The 21642-nt window shown below is 44.7% G+C and overlaps 1 protein-coding gene across 1 annotated transcript in view; it reads right to left on the reverse strand.

Moving 5' to 3' along the window:
- Window positions 1–21642, reverse strand: part of LOC141204940 (uncharacterized) — a 231570-nt gene that overhangs the window by 171723 nt on the left and 38205 nt on the right. The window contains 4 exon segments of the mRNA XM_073663980.1: window positions 3981–5196; window positions 6889–6979; window positions 7178–7275; window positions 7359–7482. Of these exon segments, the coding sequence (XP_073520081.1) occupies window positions 3981–5196; window positions 6889–6979; window positions 7178–7275; window positions 7359–7482 (1529 nt within the window).

Consider the following 21642-nt stretch of genomic DNA (forward strand, 5'->3'; position numbering starts at 1 on the left):
ACTCAGTTGAGGCGGATGCTGGACTCGCTAGGAGATCGGGCTACGGAGAGCGGGCGGCAGTGTTAACCAAATATCTGGGTGTGCATGTAGCAGTACCCCAACCCGCAACATTGCAGAGGACAGTGGATAACAGGAGAGAGGGGCCCGCATCTTTAAGGTACTGGGATATACCACAGTTCAATGAGGACACCTTGGATATTGATGAACATCTCCGGTTATTTGAGAACCTCTGTATGCTGCATAATGTATCAGTCAGTGACTAGCCCAGATTTTTGAGTGTTGGCCTGACCGGAAAAGTAAGAGAAGCTTTTAATAACTTGTCTTCTGGGGATCAAAGATGTTACTATACCATTCGCAGCGCATTACTAGAGAGGTATGAAGGCACGCTGGAAACCTACCGGAGGAAGATTCGGGAGACTGACAAGCCCGCTGTACACACACATCAGGAGTTTTCCAACACACTACGTACGGCATGCACTCGGTGGATAGAAGGACTGAGGGCTCAGGAAGCAGAACATGTAATGGATATAGTCATGCTGGAACAATTTATGTCAAAGCTCCCAGGTAATTTGAAAGAATGGGTGGCAGATAGAAAACCACTCAGCCTGGATGAGGCTGCAAGATTGGCTGATGATTGGTCTGCTAATCGACGAGGGCAACATGGAAGTACAGCCCCAGTGAGTCGGGAACAGGAGCTTACAGGGAGGTCATTGAAACCCACAACCTCAGATCTTTACACTATGCTAATTGCATATTATACTAAGCCATCTGAACATTGATTTAAAGAGCCCCCTGCTATACTATGTAAATTGATTAGCTCAAACAATGAGACCTGAGTGAGCCCTCCACCTTTACCTCTGACCTGTGACTGATGACCTTAACTACTACTTTATATGTAAATATAAAAAGGGTTTTTTTCATCCTGCTGCAAAGAGATTTGAAAGAGACTTTATAAGGAGAATAAAAGATCAGAGACACTCAGACCATCAGCTTTGAAGCAAGGTGTGACGACACAACTTATAATCTTAATCAGCCAGACGTTTAAATTATTTAATCCAAGAAAAATACAATATTATCATTGTGCTGACTTGTAAATGTATGTGTATTTCTGTGATTGGTCAAGAAGGACCCTGACTCAGTGTAGAACAATGAATGTTTGCTAAACATGTTGATTAACCATTGTGTGGACCCTGTGGCTTGTTGACTTACAAAACAGGAGGACAAACTACGTAAATTGATGAAATGCACAAACAATGAGACCTGAGCTCTGTGGAATAAGATCATCCCTAACCCTTGACCTGTGGATGTATATTTAAAAGAACATGTGCCTCTGTAGCAGGCAGATTTTACAAGGAGAATCAAAGATCACAGACTCTCTCAGACCATCAGCTTGGAAGCATGGCTTTAACCAAAGAGACACAGATATGGATTCTACATGATTCCAACCTAAGGGTATATGGCCCTGACTGGAAAGATATGGATCTGCTCCATTGACCATTAGAGAGCCCATGGATACATTTGGGGAGTCCAGGTTGGGACGCTGAAGTCACCTGGCCCCGTGGATATGTTGTTTGAGGGTTGCCAGGTGGGACCCTCCGGTCGCCTGTAACCCATGGAAACTCTCAGAGGCCAGGGTGGGACCCTCAGTCTCCTGGCCTTGTACCTCGATGGATGGTCATCTTCCTAGGCTTGCCGCTACCTTCTCTCTGTGGGGGCCCGCCAAAAGCGGGGCGGCCACAGGTTGAGGTAGTTGGCTCTGTAAGTCCCAAAGTCACAGCTGTTCTATCCCAGGTGGGCCAGAGGGTGAGACTGTGTAATGTTCTACCATCTTGGGTATTTGCTGGAACTGTTCTGTTCTATGTGTTTATTGTCCTTTTGGTGGTTCAACAAAATATTGCCACACTGTTTTACCCTCACCCTGTGTTGTCTGAGTAGTATTGTGCCCAAGGAAGACCCCGGGTCTTCAGTGACTTTTAGAGCTGCTGTTCTCTGACTGTATGTTGTCCGACACTAGATGGCCAAGTTACTGTGGCTGCTAAAAGCTTCCACTTTTCAAAAATACCACTTACAGATGATGATGTAGTAATTTTCACAAACTGGCTTGTTACAATGGTGGCAACCTAGGTGTTCCAAAACTTTTGTCTAAATAGCGTACATAAAGTGGTTTCTTCAAACTGCAGTCTCAGAATCAACCCCTTCATGACTCTTGGGCTTAGTAGAGCACCTCACGGCTGTTATGACCTTCTGCAAACATGATACATAGCCAAATAGAAGACATCTGGCAACATTCCTGAGGAATCTTAGACCAGTCCTCATAGGCATTGGCCTTCAGTTTTCGAATATTCTTGGGTTCCATAATCACATAGTTTTAAGGTTGAAAGAAGACAAGTCCATCAAGTTAAACCTATAGGCCTAGTGTTTAGATCCAGAGGAAGGCAAAATCCCCATGATGCAGATGCCAATTACCCCATATTAGGAGAAAAATAAAATCCAAAATACAAATATGGCAGAGCTAGTTCGTCGCATCAAGTCCCATCGTAGATTCTAGTACACGTAACCTGTAAGGTTACATTTTTTCTACTGCTTTCTTCAACGCCCAAAATTTTCCATGATGATCAAGTCCGACAACTGTAACTGCCTCTCCAAAATCTTCCTGGACATCTTCTGAAACCAAGTCCTTGTTAGAATTTGAATTATGCTTGGGATCACTGTCTTGTTTGAAGGCCCAAATCAAAATTCAGTTTGGTAGAGAAAACACTGTTTCTACTGACTTAATATTAAAAGGGGTTCTCCGGTTTTGGAAAACCCATGGCTGCAGTTTATTTAAAAACAAACTAACTGTACTTTACACCCTTGTTTCGGGGGCTGAGTGTCTGACATTGCTCTGTTAATGTCTGCAGCTCTAATGTCACATCGACAGTGCTGCAGTCAAGAATTGAGGTCAGTGGCTCTGCTTAAGTTGATGGCTCAAGCCACGGAGCTCACTGATTAGTTGCCGTTCTCTTGATGTGACATCAGCTCTTCATCTAATAACAGACTCAGGAAGCAATGTCAAAGATTCTGAGCGGACCCCGTTCAAATAATAACTTGCACACGCGTATGCAAGATGTGCAACGTATGGAATATACGGCTTTATTGAATAACACAATCAAACGTTTCAAAGAAATCTAGACTCTATGGGACACACACTGGGACAAAGGAACTGTTAATGGATATGGTTATTGTGACGACACAGCATTTAACCTTAATTATGCCAGACTTATATTTTCAGCAGGCCAGGAGACAGACTATTGTTCATATAAGTCTGAAAGTGGACTCTTCAATTGAAGTGTTTTTTCTTAGGTAGGTCAAGAAACAGACTATTGTCTTGAACGTTGAGGTTTGTTGTAACTTATTTTCTGCTATCTTTGGGGGATAGAGACACAGGGTCATTGAACAATGTTTGCTAATATGCTGATTACCCATTGTATAAGTCCATATAACTTCCTGACCTGCAAAACAGGGGATAAACGATGCAGATTGATTACGGACTCCCACTGTGTCTCCACATTATGAAAGGTAGTCCTGGTATTAGAGGCCGAAATAGATTCACTCCTTCCCTTATGTGTCATTGTCCAGGTATAATATGGGTTCTTCAGTGCAGAGTTCATTTTCGGTTACTGATAGATTACCAAGTCAAACTAATATGTAATGTTTGCTAATATTTTGAGTATTCTCTATGTTGTCTTTCGGTAACTTTATCTTTGAAAAATTCAATTAAAACTCAAGTAAAATAATAAAAACAGATTCAGAGCTGGGCCGGAGGAGGGCCAGTAAACCTCCGTACCCCAAACTGAGCTTTTCTGAAATGCTTTAACCCCCTTTGCCTACATTCGGTATGATCCATCCATTAAATGTATGTTTTAAAAAAGAAAACGTCTACTATCATTGATGTTTATGAAGTTGTGACGTGGTTGTAATATATAGAACATAATTATGGCTTAGACTGTAAGTGAGTTTTTTGATGTTCAAAAAGACTTGTTCTCCTATTAAAACATTTCTCACATTCTGGGCATGAATACGGTTTCTCTCCTGTATGACTTCTTTGATGTCGAACGAGATCTACTTTACCCCTGTAACATTTCCCACATTCTGAACACGAATACGGCTTCTCCCCAGTGTGGCTTCTCTGATGTATAACAAAGGCTGATTTATGGCTAAAGCACTTCCCACAGTCTGAACATGAAAATGGCTTCTCCCCTGTATGAATTCTCTGATGTATTGCAAGAGTTGATTTCTGTTTAAAACATTTTCCGCAATCCAAACATGAATGCGGCTTCTCCCCTGTGTGAGTCTTCTGATGCTCAACAAGATTTGATCTTCGATTAAAACATTTTCCACATTCTGGGCATGAAAATGGCTTCTCCCCTGTGTGACTTCTTTGATGTTTAATGACATCAAATTTAGCCTTAAAACACTTCCCACATTCTGAACATGAAAAGGGCTTCTCTTCTGTGTGAGTTCTCTGATGTGTAACAAGATTAGATTTGTGATTAAAACATTTCCCACACACTGGGCATAAAAATGGTTTTTCTCCTGTGTGAATCCTCTGATGTGTAACAAGATCCGATTTCCGTTTAAAAAACGCCCCACATTCTGAGCACGAAACTGAAAATGGCTTCTTCCTTGTGTGAATTCGATGATGTCTAATAAGATCTGATTTCTGGTTGAAAAATTTCCCACATTCTGAACATGAAAATGGCTTCTCCCCCGTGTGAAGTCTCTGATGTACAGCAAGAGTTGACTTCCACGTAAAACATTTTCCGCAATCTAAACATAAATATGGCTTCTCCCCTGTGTGAGTTCTTTGATGCTCAACAAGATTTGATTTCCGATTAAAACATTTCCCACATTCTGAACATGAGTATGGCTTCTCCCCTGTGTGAGTTCTCTGATGTATAACAAGATCTGATTTATAGTTAAAACTTTTCCAGCATTGTGAACATGAAAATGGCTTCACTCCTTTGTAAGCTCTTCGCTCTTTATCACCACTTCTGTAACTTTTGCTTTGCTTAACAGTCTTTGATAAATCTGAAGCTAGCACCTGTTGCCCAAATGATAGATCTATGCTGTGAAGGTCTGAGGGTACAAGTGGAACAATGACATGCTCTTCATATATATCTGGCGTGATAGGATGATCATCTGATTTAAAGAAATCTGCCAAGAATAAAACAAATTAATTTGTAATAAAGTAAGTTACCTTATATTGTTAAAGTTATAGTCATATTTTATAACATTTCTATATAAAATAGCAAAATTCAGTTATTAACTGTCTAAAACGGGATGGAAAAAAAAAGAGATCTCAAATAGATCAGTTGTCCCTTAAAGATGAAGCCAATTTTGGCCCTAATGACTAAAATATATTTTTTTTTATTACTTTTTTTTCCATTGGCAAACTTTTTTTTTTACCTAGCCATTGGAGGGTTTGCTTTTGGTTTTATTTTTTATATTATTTTAGACTTTATGATATTCACATCTTGCAGAATTGAACGCAATTCTGCGAGGGAGAACTAATTTTTTTTTTTTCCCCTCGCCAGATTCTGAAACGAATAACTTTAGGACCAAAAAAAAAGGAACAGAACTGTAATTGATTTAAATCTTTTCGTCTTTCACCTGCAGTATAATTAATATGTTATCTTTATTCTGCGGATTGATACGATTATGGTCATACCCAATTTATATATTTAATTTTTTGTATTAATACTTCTGCACTAGATAATCAATTTTTTATTTTTACTTTGATTGTCATTCTGAGAGTCATTCTGAGAGTCATTAATTTTTTATTTCTATTTACAGAACTGTAACAGGCTCTTTTGTGTAACGAGCTGTAGATTTTTATGGACACTATTTTGATAACTTATGAAATTATTTTAAACAGTACAGTATTTTTCACTTTTTTTCCTCTTACAATATTTATTGATTTATTAAAGAGTCTTGAAAATGATGCCATTAGATTGGTTAGATAATACAGACCTACTCATTTCAGCGATTAACTCTCAGGCACCTTGTGTGAGGGTCAGACAAAGAGTACTCGCCCTTTGTCAAACTCCTATGATGCTGTGTTCGCTTTGACCATTGTATCTGAAGGGAGTTAAACTACTAGAATCAGAACCAGTGCCACAAGAACTATATCTACGACTGCCTTACTTAAAGGGGTTGTCCAGGCTTTTTCCCATTATGTGTGCGTGCCTAGGCTGCAGAGTGCTGACAGTTTGTAATATACTCCCTGTCAGCATTCTGCACTGTTGCCTAGATATCACACTTGGGATTGTAACCAGCTCTCTCCTCATTCTAGAGTTTTCCTGTCTGGCAGAGACTGGATTTAACATCACAACAGACATCACGCCCCCAGCCTCTGCCAGACCCTCCCCCTGCCTCAGCCTCTGCCAGACCCTCCCCCTGCCTCAGCCTCTGCCAGACCCTCCCCCTGCCTCAGCCTCTGCCAGACCCTCCCCCTGCCTCAGCCTCAGTGTAAGCCAGCAGTGGCAGGACTCCGCTCAGTGCCAACTCTGGCTGAGCTTAGAAAAAAAAAGTCCAGGAAGCTGCCTGGTCTAGAAAAGAAACATATAAACAGTGCAGGGAATGAAGTGAAATTCAGGAGGAACAAAAGGCAGAGAAAAAAAATGTATATGGGTGTTGTATATTACAATGCAGCACAAATTAACTAAAAACAAATTGGTACTTCGGGGTCAGACAACCTCTTTAAAAGCCACCTAAATTGAAAAATGCTTTAGGAAACCATAAATATACAGTTAACAGAACACAGCAAAAAAAATGCAAGACAAAACTATAGCAACCGGTAAAGGAGAAGAATCCATGACTTCTCGGCATTAAGTGGTTACTACTCACCTGGGTAGTCATATGTAGGAATCTCCTCTTTACACCGCTCATCACCCCTCACATATGTCTCTGTAGTATTAATTTGGGTCAGATCTTCACCCTGAAACAAATATTGTACAAGTCACAGACAGATGGAGAAGTCCCCTCTATGATCAGCTCTAATCCTGCCATCTCCACCGTTCTCATTACACAAGTATAAAACATATAATACTGGTGGATAAAACAAGTCTGAGCACAAGATCTTCACAGCCATCTACACATCTTAGGGGAGATCTCATGACATCTTCTCTCCATCTACCTGATGATCCTGAGGAACATTGGGATCTTCTTGTTTACAGTCCTGTGGAAGAAGAGGACGAGGACATCTCTCTGGTGTTGTCCTCTTACTGGATAGATCTGGAGGAAACACATACAGGGACTGAATTCATTCTTTCCATACAGATAATTATAGGTCGTGTGTATTTAGTCCTGTCTATTACCTGGTGATGTGAGGGGCTGGGGAACCTCCATCATGACGTCCTTGTACAGATCTTTATGTCCTTCTAAATACTCCCACTCCTCCATGGAGAGATAGACGGCGACATCCTGACACCTTATAGGAACCTGACACATACAATGATACCGTCATCCCCCCGATCCCTTCATAGCGTTACTGTATAATGTCCCAGCAATGTCACCTCTCCAGTCAGCAGCTCAATCATCTTGTAGATGAGTTCTAGGATCTTCTGGTCATTGATGTCCTCATGTATCAGGGGGTGAGGTGGAGGTCCTGTGATTGGGCTCAGGGGTCTTCCCCATCCCTCAGACACAGGGGCCTGACACCGCTCACTAGAGGTCTTCACTACTGTGTAATCCTGGTTATGGAGAGACACATTAATAAATCTCCCTCCAGACATTTCCAGAGTCCTCACCTCTCCAGTTCTGTCCATCTGTTATTCCCATAGATAAGAATGATGTAATGTGACGTCATCAGAATCTCTCACCTCTCCAGTAAGCCGGAAGAGGATCTCTAGGGTGAGGTGTAATATCCTCTCCGCCATCTTGTCCCTGTCCATATCCATTCTTGAAGGAGAACTATGCAGTAGAAATCAACTAGGATCTTAGTAAGGACCTGAATGGATTGAAAGAATAAATTAAATCACTAGCTTTGTGATACCAGTATGAAGTAAAAATCTGGTAGAACACATCATAAATCTAGAATTTAAACAATTTCTTGTAAATCCTGCAGCCTCTCCACATTTCATTCTGTTCAAGAAAGACACTTTTTCCTTATGTTGACGTAATCTATGGTTGCACCTTTAAATGGGTTGTCCACTACTAGACAACCTTCTCTTAATAGCTTCATTTCATACTTCCTTCCAGAACTGGCTCAGTTCCTGTGATTTGGCCGCTGTGTCATAACATTGACTGAAAGGCTGCAGCAAATCAGCGGACACTAATGATTCTAGCAGATGAATCTAGTCTGCCATTGTCTTGAAGCTGGTCTCCATTGTGATTCTTATTTGATATTTGCCATTAAGCAGATATCAGAGATTAGAAAGTCAATTTTATGGTGCCCTGGTCATGTGAGAAGTCTAGTCTTCCGTGGCAGCCGGCTTTGTCTTCCGTGTCTGGTATGCTTGGCCCACCATCAGGGTTGCCAACTATTCAGAGATACCAGGACAGTTCATAAAAATAGCAACTCTGCTCACCCTCCTGGGGTTTTTTGGTTTTTATTATTTGGCTAAACACTCATGATGTTGCAGAGCTGCACACATCATGATGTTGAGAGACCTAGTTGTGATGTTAGTCACTACTCACGGTTAAGCCATGAGGCTGGATAGTCAAGAAGTCAAAAGCAAAAGAGAGTACGTCATAGACACAGGGGGTTAGACAAAGACGTAGTCAGGAAACAGTCCGAGGTCAATATTCCAAGAAGGTAGCAGATCACAACAAAAGGGCTAGGCAAACGGATGGTCGAGACGAATCCAAAGTCAAGCAGCAAAGATCAAAATACTAGATAAAAAGCACAAAGTAAGCACACACCTCCAGAGCAAAGCTACAATTGGCAGCAATCAAAGGCAAAGAGCTGCTTAAATAGCCAGGTAATTACTCTGGATAAGAGACACATGGATGAAGCCCAGGCACACTCTGGTTCAGATTGTTCGGCTAAACTGTCACTCCAGACACTGACACCTCAGCATCCGATTGGACGACTGAGCTGTCCATCACCATACTGACAGCTCAATACGCCCCATTCCTAAATTGGACAGCAGAACTGTCATTCACTGTGTCCAGACACTCAGCTAGAAGGAATTATGACACTAGTAAGCTGGAAGGTGCACCGAAGGTCCTGGGAAGAAGTGAAGTCTGACTGCCATAGAAGACTGAACTGAATGCCAGATCATAACAACATGAGTCAAATTATTCATCTCTAGCCAATATGTGTTTTTACGAAGCTGAGGCGAAACGCGCGTCGAGGGGTTCAGGCAGACTGTCACCACGAGGACCCTGCTCCCCACAACATGACTCAAGGTAGCTATACTTAATCCTCTGATTGATATACTTTATGACCACTTTAGGTATCTGGCTGATTACTATTATGTGCTTGCGATTATCCACTTTTACCTGAGAGACTGACACTATTGTCTGTCAGCAGGTCACAGGGCTTCCATCAGCCTTTTAACTAAGCTTACAGCTATTGTTTTATGTGCACTATTCTTGGCACTTTATGCTGTAATATTTATTTATATTTTGTACTTTTTGCATTTATTATCTAAACATCACTTATCATGTGATGGATCTTGTTAGTATTTCGCCTTGATTATTATGATGTTTACTATTACGTTATAACGTGTGTAGGAGCCTTATTGATCGGGGGGTTATGCTCACAACTCTGCTGTGTTACTTTGGGACTACATGCCCTGTTATTCCTTGTGTTTTAGCTGTCTTCTCTCCGTAAACCTTTTATGCTATATGTCCTATATAATGATGTATTTTTGTGAATAAAATTATATTATTTCATATTATTTCTCCAATGCGTCTTGGGTGTCTATTTATATTTCTTCTTATTAGTTTATTACTATTTGGTTCCACTTCTTGATACCTAATAGACTTTGGTTTGGTCTTTGTCTTTAGTTTTTGGAGATTGCATTTCACTTTGGTGATTCGCTTGTGGTTAGGTTATGATTGCATTGTTTTTGCAGATTCCTTAACAGGATTTATGGGATTTTAGAAAGAGATAAGGCCCGAGTTATTCAACTCGGAACGGTTTTTGGCGAGAGGTCAACTACTTCTAAGGATACAAGTGACATTAAAGACTTGAAGCAGCAAATCAAAGATTTACTCAAAAAGAGGATAAAACTTTGGTGGAACAAAGCCGCCTTAGAAAATTATTTATATAAAGATATTATACCCAGAGGGCTCCGCATCCAACTATTCCCCACTCTGGATACGGAAGATTCGGCGCTCATAGGCAAGTGGGAGGAGACTCTCACTAAATGCTCCCGTACACTTTTGGAAATTCTCATTGGAGCTGACAAAAAAGCATTAGAACCTATCGAAAAGGAGATTGATACGCTACGTGAGAAAATCCAATCCTTACTTTCGAGTGAAGAGTACAAAAATTTTGATCTATTACTGGAGGAAGAGCTCTCCAAAAATAAGAAATATATGAGAGATTTTGAGGACTATCAATCCAAGAACATTTATCACTGGCATCATAAAAATAGATACAATAAAATACGAATAAGGTCCCAATCGGCCTCGAGTATCTCATCGACTTCTGAGGAAGAATGTGGAGGGCATTTTTTAGACAATGCTGCACATAACACATCTGCATCTCTGGCTGCTATGGGCATAAAAGGGGACAAACTTATGGTGTGGCCCCCATGCTCCCCTGACCTCAACCCCATTGAGAACCTCTGGAGCATCATCAGAAGGAGAGTCTATGATGGCGGGAGGCAGTTCACATCTAAGCAACAGCTCTGGGAGGGTATTCTGTCCTCATGCAAAACAATTGAAGCAGAAACCATCCAAAACCTGACAAATTCAATGGACGAGAGAGTTCAGAAGCTCCTTTCGAACAAGCGGTCCTATGTGCAAATGTAACATCACCTAGAATAAAGTTTTGAGGTGAAAACTGTTTGATTTCAGTGTGTAATAACCAGCTAATGCTTATAATTTCAAAAATGACCATTTTTTTGTTCTTTATTAACATGAAAAGGTTGAAAACTCTGCTGTGCATAATAATTTGGAACATGCATTTTGAGTGCAGTTTGAGTGTTTTATTTTTTTAAAAATATACTGTTATCATAGGCAGTTTGTACAAAAACCTTTCAATTGTACTCTAATAGTTATTTGACTGGAAAATTACAATGACTGCAATTCATATCGGTAATTTGAGAAAATATTATTGGCATAATAATTTGGAACACAGCGTAGTTTTTGGAGATTGCATTTCACTTCGGTGCTTCGCTTGTGTTTAGGTTTTTTATGATGTCCACTATAATAATAATAATTTTAATTTATAAAGCGTCAACATATTCCGCAGCACTTTACAATTAAGCGGGGACATGTACAGACAATAAATTCAATACAATTAAAGACAGTTTAAACAGTCTATTTCTTACACATTCCTCACATGTAATAAAGCTGTCAAACAGTTGCAAATCATGCACACGGGAGCGATTCAACCATATCACCGAGCAGCTATAAATACTCGGAGCTCGGCCCGAGCATACTCGGACAGAACATACTCGCTCAATACTAATAGTAAGGAATAATATTCACATATTATGCAGCTATGTTATTTAGCAAAACATCAGTGATTCAATGCCAAGTAAAAACATGCATACAAATCTCATTAGGTATGGATTATACAGATGTACGCAGAAACTCCATTTGTAATCTATAAGTAAAAGTAATGAGCGAGCGTGCTCAGAGCAGCTTAGTAGTCACCTGAGCATCTCACAGTTCGAGATGCACAGTGCTTTGCGAGTACTTCTTGGGATGTTCGGGCGAGAGCTCGAGTCCCCGTCCTGCATGTTTGGCGCTGTTTTAACAGTGAATAAACATGCGGGGATTGTGGCATTACAGGGATTGGCTGGCCGCATAGCGTCATCGGGTCTTTAGTAGACCTGATGACAATATGCTCATCACAGTGTACGCCGGAAATAGGCAAAGTAGGGAGAGCTACTGCTGATTGAGGGATAGAATTGATGGTTTATTAGTTAGGTATTCCACAGCAAGATATATACCCATCTGAATATAACAGTCCTTCTCAGGACTAATCTACTGCATATATTCCTGGTGATAGCAGGCAGGCAGAGTTTGTGGACATTGTATATAGCAGAATAGGGTCCTTTGCACGTTTTGTCTGCTGCTGTTACAGATATCCATAGCCCTAGATATCAGGACTAATTTTTCTTTTGCTCTTAATCCTGATTATTTGCTTAAAAAGCAACACAGTACACCATTTTACTGCTCCATTTGAGTGTTAGCAGAATACATCCAGATTTTTTTGATTTTATTCACATTGCTGTATTGTGGAAGCAGAGAAACTTGTCCATCATCAGACGTGATCCGATATTACTGCAGTAATAATCATGACATTTTTTGGAGCGTGCTAAATTATTACACTCCATTTAAAAAGGGCAAGGGGAATGGCAAGGGACGGGGAAGTGGATATGATGCTGATGGTGCATGCAGAGGCCGAGGACATGGGCAAGATAAAACTGCCTGCTGAAGGAGTACAACAAACATCCACATCATGTCGAACTACCTTCCTTAGAGGGGGAGGGAGGAATAGCACCACAACAGGCAGGAACAAGGTGGGCAACTGTTCCCCGGAACACCAACACGAGGGAAGTTGCCAGTCCAACTGTTAGGTCTTCCAGAGTCTGGCTCTTTTTTAAAGACTGTCCAGATAACCCCAAAAAGGCCATTTGCAACATCTGCCATGCCAGCATCAGCAGGGCAGCAAAACTATTAGCCTGACCACCACCAGCATGCTCAGGCACACGACAGCAAAGCACCCAATTGATTGGGCCGAATGCCAGGGCCGTGGAACAGTCTCTGCCTTTTCCACTGTTGTACGCCAATCCCTTGTCCATGGCTCAAGCGAAGATGCCTCCCGCCCTTCACCTGTCATTGAACACTCGCAACCACGTCCTTGTCCCAGCGCAGCGTTCAGTTATCCCTACCCCAGTCCTTTTAAACGCAAGCGCAAATACGCAGCCAACCACGCACAGTCCACAGCGCTAAACTGCCACATTTCTAGACTGCTTGAACTTGAAATGTTGCCTTCTAGGCTCATGGAAACGGAATCTTTCCGCAACCTCATGGCGGTGGCCGTCCCTCGTTACTCGGTCCCCAGCTGCCACTATGTCTCCTGGTGTGGTGGCCCCGACATTCTACAGCTGCTGCACCTCCTCCTCAAGCTCGCACACGTACCTAGTGGTTCAGCGATCTGTCAAAACCTACCCGGATCTGCCTGAGCTGCTTGTCAAAGTACGCCGCATGTGTACCCATTTCTGAAAGTCACCTATAGCTTCTGCCGCCCTGGTAGTGCTTCAGCAGCATTTGCAGCTTCCAGCTCACTGACCGGTGAGCGATGTAACCACGCGTTGGAACTCAACAGTGCATACGTTGGGAAGGATTTGTGAGCAGCAGAGGGAAGTTGTTGAGTACCAGCTTCAACACGCCAGTCGGTATTCAGGCCAGCCTCCACACATAAGAGCTGATGAGTGGGCATGGATGTCAGACATCTCTGCCGTCCTCCAAAACTTTGAGGACTCCACCAAGATGGTGAGCGGCTATGATGCCATAATTAGTGTCACCATCCTGCTTCTCTGTCTGAAATGCTTGCAATTAAAGAGGAGGCTTTGCAGACGTAGCACAATGAGATGGAGCAAGGAACTATACAGGGTGATGCCACACAGCCCAGCATCATCTTATCTGAAGGTGGATTGGGCGATAAAGAGGAGGATGAGGAAGACGAGGAGGAACAGGAGCTGTTTTCCGGCGTTACAGACGGTACTACCCACATAACAGTCATACCGTCTGTTCAGTGTGGATGGCCTGAAGAGAGGGAGAACGAGGAGGAGGAGGAGAGCATGGACAGTCGTCCTCTTGGTCAGTACAGGGAAGACTTGGCTGCTGGCAGTCTGGTACACAAGGTTGACTTTATGTTCAGCTGCTTTTCCTGTGACCCTCATGTTGTACACATTTTGGCCGACAGTAATTACTGGTTGGTCAAACTTCTAGACCCACGCTACAAGGAGAACTCTGTGGCGGAGAGGTGTAATAAAATGTTGCTGTTCCTTGATGAGGAATTATTTAAAAAATACCCATCTGAAAACGCTGGCGGCAGAGGTCACAGTTCGTTGGACAACCAAGGAGTACAGGCGAGGGAGACACAAATATGATGCAGCATAGGCAGGAGAACACTGTCAAAGGTCTGGGACAGTTTTCTCAGACCCTTCCAATGCCCGGCCCTGATGCGCTGGGTACTCTGACAAGGAGGGAAAAGTTTTGGAAGATGCTGAAGGAGTTCCTTGCCGAACGTACCAACTTCTTCTGTGATTACTCTGTTATAACTATTGGGTATCCAAGCTGGACATGTGGAGGTCCTGGCGTGCCCTGCCGCTAGCGTTTTGTCAGAGCGGGTTTTTAGTGCCACCGGGGGCATTATAACTGATAAGCGCATCCGCCTGTCAACTGAAAATGCTGACAGGTTGACTCTTATAAAAATGAACAAGGTCTGAATTGGGCCAGACTTCTCAACACCACCGGATGATAGCAGCGGAACATAAAGTCAAATCCAGTGGCTTTTTTTTTGGAGGGGGTGGGGGGCTATTCCCATGCAATCGTGATTTTGTCTATTTTCTGTTGTCCTCCTCATCCTCCACCACCATATCACCAGGGTGACTGTGATGCAACACCCACATAATTTTTTTTTAAGGGTGTTTATGATGCCTGTAGGAATTTTCTTTTAGAGGCCTACCCCTAACATTCTGTATGTTATACAGTATGTCCATGTATACCCCCCAGGGGTAAATGTTTTTCAGCCCATGTACTTATTGCATGGGCATTACCACTATAGGAGACCCACTCCTTAACAAAGGAAACAATTTTTTTTAATGAGGACCTCCTCTATGTCTCTTCAAAAGGGTATTGGAGCTTGTTCAATTTTTTATCAGCCCTTGCAGTCACTGCATGTGCAATAACAGTTTAGGAGACCCACTCCTTAATAACGGGAACAACAAAGCATAGCTGGCTGATAGCCTTCTAACAATAGTAAGGGACGACTGCTGGCCATCTAGCAATAGTAAGGGCCGCCTGATGGCCTTGCAAAAATAGGCTGTGACTTTCAGAGTTCCTCCTTCATTAGTGAAAAAGGATGTGTCTGATCATGTCTCACAACACATGGCCAGATAAGGTAGTAAAATGTGAAAATTACATTTACCGGTAATGTAATGAAAGCAATGCAAAAGTGCATCAAAAATGCTATGTGTGAACATAGCCCAAGGTGTGGAGGAGCATTTTTTATTTTGGTTATTTATTTTGCCTTATATACAAGTCATTACCCTGAAAAGGATGTTCCTTAACATTTTTTCCAGGAAAATCCATTTTGGCTTCGTTTCTGTATGTTTTATTGTGAGTCCGTAAAAGTGGCGTAATACTCTGACAACATTGATAACAGCAGTGACCTGGGAGTCAGAAATGCTTCCAGGGGTCTTCCCCATGCTGTTCCCATATAATTTTAGCAAGTTTCCCATCGATTTGGCCAATTTTTAGGCCCCTCCAGACCTCCGGGGTTGGTGGGAGGGGGGGGGCGCCGGAAAAATGCTCGAGTTTCCCATTGACTTACACTGGGCTCGTTGCTTGAGTCGAGCGCCTGAACATTACGATTTGCTCGACCCGAGCAACAAGCACTTGAGCATTTTAGTGCTCGCTCATCACTAGTAAGTACCCATTGCTTCTGTCCAGGCAGTCCTCCTACCTAAATCCCAAACGCACGTTTCACATGTATTACTTCCTCAAGAGTATAATTCTTTTATATAGTAGCATAGACTCTTGGTTCTCCGTTTTTGCATACTTAATTGAGTCGCTAGAAATAGATTGGGACTAACACTTATTGATCATTATGTTGAACTGGAACATTTTTGAGATATTTCAGGGAGTTGCTGGACAAGCAAAATTTAATGACAATGGAGAGCTCCGATACCAAAGATCAAGGGAGGGAGGCATTAAGTGCCACTGACTTCTAATAGCTTATTTTACAACTTGATAGAGCCCCATATGTCCACAATTGGGCCAATAGATTAGGTAAAGATGTTCTCGATGAGGGAAAAAAACAAGTTATTGTCTTCATCAGGCCTGTGGAGTTGGTAAGGTAAATATCCAGCTCCTCAATTATCGACTCTCGACTCCACAGCCCTGCCTCACTCCTGAGCATGTACATAAAGTGCAGCACAGATTCATCTCAACTAAAAGAGATCCGAGATCAGGAATAGAACAGACATTTATAGGACATTTCATAAATTTCCCAAATTCTTGGACTACTGAACCCAATTTATTACATATTTTAGGAGTCAGTCCATTTTATACCCTCTGCCAAAATGAACACCGACTCCACAGCACTGGTCTGCATGGGTAGCTACTTTATGTGAGGCATCTCCCAAAAAAATCTCCCTTAGGGAAGAGTCAGGTGGCTGTATAAGTCGGACGAGGATCGCAACCCATTGCTCGGACTGGCCGTTGGCTCTCCCGACCCGAGCACGACAACTGCGTAGAAATATATGCTGTCTCGCTCGGGTCGGTATTCGTCGTCCGAGTTATAAGAACGTCTGACTGTTTCTTTAAAGTCCTGGTTATCCTGTAAATTACAGGACAGGGGTTCAGGGAAAACATTCGAAATACTAAAGGAGGAGGATAGCAGTCCGTCTGACTTCACTGCATGCAGATGGCTTAGAATATAGACTATACGGCCCTTCAATTAGATGCAAAATTGAGTCCCATTTGACCAGATGGACCAGATGGAGGGCTTTATTGGCATCCATGAAGAGGAAGAAGAGATGGCAGCGTGGAAAATCATAATCATGGCCCTGGTGGTAGAGTCTCTGGCTTCACATGATGGTATGAAGCCCACCTGGTCGGTGTGTGTGATACCTAATGGAGAACGCAGCACTCATCAGGTTATACAGAGTAAGGGGCTCCCACCGTTGTGGATTCAGCGCCCCACAACTTGATTGGCGGGTGGGGAGGGGGGGGAGACAACTGGGACCATTATAACGACTAAAAAAAAAAATGAATGACTTCATAAAATAAATTTAAAAAAAAAATGGCAGAGTTTGTTTTCTACACCACTTTATGGATGCAACACGGACCCATATGCATGAATAATGCCTAAGGCGCCATTCACACTGCTTTATAAATCCCCGGAAAACTGGATTACATAGAACACATTCTAGGGACGGTGTGAAAAGCTGGAGAAGAGGACAGAGTGTGAAGACAGCAGAGGACATGACGGTCAGAAGGGGGGAAAGCTGCGTGACCTAATCCTGACAGAGAGTAATGGAGACGGCACATACCTCCACCTGCAGAGAAGCCTCCACATACCTCCACCTGCAGAGAAGCCTCCACATACCTCCACCTGCAGAGAAGCCTCCACATACCTCCACCTGCAGAGAAGCCTCCACATACCTCCACCTGCAGAGAAGCCTCCACATACATCCACCTGCAGAGAAGCCTCCACATACCTCCACCTGCAGAGAAGCCTCCACATACCTCCACCTGCAGAGAAGCCTCCACCTGCAGAGCCGCCACCACATACCTCCACCTGCAGAGCCGCCTCCACATACCTCCACCTGCAGAGAAGCCTCCACCTGCAGAGCCGCCACCACATACCTCCACCTGCAGAGCCGCCTCCACATACCTCCACCTTCAGAGCAGCCTCCACATACCTCCACCTTCAGAGCAGCCTCCACATACCTCCACCTTCAGAGCAGCCTCCACATACCTCCACCTTCAGAGCAGCCTCCACATACCTCCACCTTCAGAGCAGCCTCCACATACCTCCACCTGCAGAGCAGCCTCCACATACCTCCACCTGCAGAGCAGCCTCCACATACCTCCACCTTCAGAGCCGCCTCCACATACCTCCACCTTCAGAGCCGCCTCCACATACCTCCACCTTCAGAGCAGCCTCCACATACCTCCACCTTCAGAGCCGCCTCCACATACCTCCACCTTCAGAGCCGCCACCACATACCTCCACCTGCAGAGCCGCCACCACCTGCAGAGCCGCCTCCACATACCTCCACCTTCAGAGCAGCCTCCACATACCTCCACCTTCAGAGCCGCCTCCACATACCTCCACCTGCAGAGCAGCCTCCACATACCTCCACCTGCAGAGCAGCCTCCACATACCTCCACCTGCAGAGCCGCCACCACATATATGGCTGCTCTGTGTGCACAGGACCTGTGATGAGGTCACAGGAGGGGAGGAGTCAGGGGTCACATGATCAGGGGCCTCAGTGGATGCAGGACTCTGCTGTGCTGGTTGTCATGGTGCTGGATGAGCTGAAGTTTATGTGTGGGGTCAGGAGGGGTTTACAGTGTGGATGTAGCAGAGCCGCGTGTGTACGAGGTGTACGGAGCGGAGCCATGTGTGTACGAGGTGTACTGAGCAGAGCCACGTGTGTACGAGGTGTACGGAGCAGAGCCGTGTGTACGAGGTGTACGGAGCAGAGCCACGTGTGTACGAGGTGTACGGAGCAGAGCCGTGTGTCTACGAGGTGTACGGAGCAGAGCCACGTGTGTACGAGGTGTACGGAGCAGAGCCACGTGTGTACGAGGTGTACGGAGCGGAGCCACGGTTGTACAAGGTGTACGGAGCGGAGCTGCATGTGCACGAGTCGTACAGAGCGGATCAGTGTGTACGAGGTGTACGGAGCGGAGCCGTGTGTGTACGAGGCGTATGGCGCGGAGCTGCGCGTGTACGAGGCGGACAGAGCAGAGCCGCTGGTGTACGGAGTGGAGCTGCGTGTGTACGGAGCGGAGCCGCGTGTGTATGACGCGCCCCCAGGGCCGTGAGGTGGCGGGCCCGGTCCGTGACCCAGGGCGGTCAACTAAAAAGGGGAATTATTTATAGGGGATTTGTAAAGTGTTCGTGACGCCACCTGTGGCATGCGGCTATATGGAGCCGCCGCTGCGGAGCAGTCCTCTGGAGCTGGTGTTTACAGCTGCTGGAATGGTGTGACTCTCCACAGGTAGAGCTGGCTCCAGGGCAGTGTAAGATGTGTAAGTTGCACTGGGCGTTTTAGTGCCTGGGAGGGCAAGAGGGCGCAGATGAAAGAATGGACGGAGGCAGTACGGTGCAGTCATCCGAGTTTTTACTCACAGTTCTTATGACAGTTCCACTGGTGCACTGTACGGGTGTCAGCCTTCCACGTTGCGCTGCGTTCACCAGGCTGGGGTTCAGCACTTCCTCAGGCAGGTTAGGCGTACCTGACAGAACCCCACTTTCTTGTGTTCCTCTCTAGACTATCTTCACGCTGGGTCTTTCTCCCTCCTGCCCTACGCTTCCCCACTCTCAATCCCGCTCGGGTGCTCTGAAGTCCCTCCTGTCTTCCCGGACCTACTTGACCCTCACGGGGATTAGAATGAGGCTTCGGCAACTGATTATATAAGCCAGAAGCCTCCGGTTTTCCCAGCCGAGACTTAGAGTAACATGGCTGGACCAGGGGCGGGTCCCCTTCTTGCGGCCTACGATCCCTCTGTCTTCTGACAGATTCGGGGCGTACGGGTGCCGTCCTGCACTCGCCGTACCCCCTAGGATCCCTCCTTTAGATCGGAGACTTCCTCCTCTGCTCCCTTCCTGGGCCTCTAGGAATGGGCCCTACTTGTGGAGCAGAGCTCCTAAAGAGACTCTGCTCCCTGACTGACCTCACCACTGACTAACCTGCCACCCTAAGATGGCCTCCCTTTTTATATCTCACTCTAAACCGCTTCCTCCACCCACACCCACTACGGGTTCCCCCTACCTTTGGGTTCCCCCCACTCCAGCCAGGGACAGGGCTCAGCAGCTACGCACATGCATCTTGCCCTTCCAGCCGGCCTGGAGCAGTGTAGTGTTGAATGTGAGTGTTGGGGTTCCGGGCAGCACTCCCTCCTTACCTGAGAGAAGGAGACACCACACCTCTGGGTGAGGTGCATTACCTCTGTGGCGACTGAACCCTCAGGGGCGCCACATGTGCAAGGTGTATGGAGCGGAGCCGCGTGTGTACGAGTTGTAAGGAGTGGAGCTGTGTGTGTACGAGGTGTACGAAGTGGAGCCGCTTGTGTACGAGGTGTACGGAGTGGAGCCGCGTGTGTACGAGGTGTACGGAGCGGAGCTGTGTGTATGAGGTGTACAAAGCAGAGCCGCGTGTGCACGAGGCGTACAGAGCGGGACCACGCGTGTACGACGTGTACGGAGCAGAGCCGAATGTGTACCAGGCGTACAGAGCTCAACTGTGCGTGTGTCACGTGTATAGAGCGGAGCCGTGTGTGCCCATTTCCACAAGTCAGCTACAGGTAGCAGGTACAGCAGAGGCAGGTGTATGGCCCTCCCAGCATCCATGCCCTGATGACCGGGTATTTTTGACAAGGAGTGAAAAGTTTATAAAGATGGTCAAGCAATACCTGGCTGACCAAACCTGCGTACTCCTTAATTCCTCTGTGACCTTCAGCTATTGGGTCTCAAAACTGGACACCTGGCATGAGCTGTCTCTCTATGTCTTGGAGGTGTTATACTGCCCTGCCGCTAGCGTCTTGTCTGAGCATGGCTTAGACCCGACTTCTCCACACACCAGATGACAGCAGCACATAAAGTGTTTTTAATCTTCAATATTTGAATGAGGCCATCCAGTTGTTGCCTACAAGGGTCTATGGATGGCCCTGCTTATAATTTTTCCCCGTCTTTGCACTGTGTACAGAGCCTTTATGAGTGTAGGAGTACCACAACTACACTGTATTAATAATATTTGAATGAGGCACACCAGGTGGTGCCTTCAAGGGTCTATGGATGGCCCTGCTTGTAATTTTTGGCAGGCATATGCTTTATGAGTCTAGGAGTATCACTACCTCACAATTTTAACAGAATGTGTATGAGGCCCTCCTTTATGTCTAATGCAGGGTGTATCTGAGTCCTTCTTCCATCTAATTTTTGGAAGTTCTTGCTTCTTTCTTAAATTACATTGAATTGATGATACCAACGACAAGGAAGATGAGTATGACAGGAAGATTCTCTGGATTCTGGAATAGACCATCTGGGTGGGTTATGACAGTGAGGAGAACAAAATGTTCAACAGGGCTCTGAGAGCACTCTGATTTTTTGTAGGTCCTGATCTATCTCCTGGTGGTCAGGTTGGATTTCCCCAGGTTGTGCCAGAGAAAAAAAGCTGTCAATATTGCTCTTGACTCATCTGAATTTGGAAAAACATAATCTCTTTGGTCAAAAAGGATATGATCACAATTACTGTAGCCTTATTGTCATCAATACCCTATATACGTTCATATAGTGTCACGGAAACTAGACAGCAAATGTAGACCAGCTTGAACATCCAAGGCATCGCTAAGGGATTATCCTCATGATAGAGAGCAAAGAACTTCACCACCTTGGCATTAAACTTCTGGAGTTCGACATCTCATTGTGATCTGCTTGAAGATTTCTGGACCGAGAGACCATTCTCCCTGAATCTTCTGCTTTTAGGTGATCTGCAAAGATATTCTGTGAAC

This window comes from Phyllobates terribilis, unplaced genomic scaffold (genome assembly GCF_046119375.1).
Source record: "Phyllobates terribilis strain yellow unplaced genomic scaffold, ASM4611937v1 Scaffold_136__1_contigs__length_4911898, whole genome shotgun sequence".
In the NCBI taxonomy this organism is placed as follows: Eukaryota; Metazoa; Chordata; class Amphibia; order Anura; family Dendrobatidae; genus Phyllobates; species Phyllobates terribilis.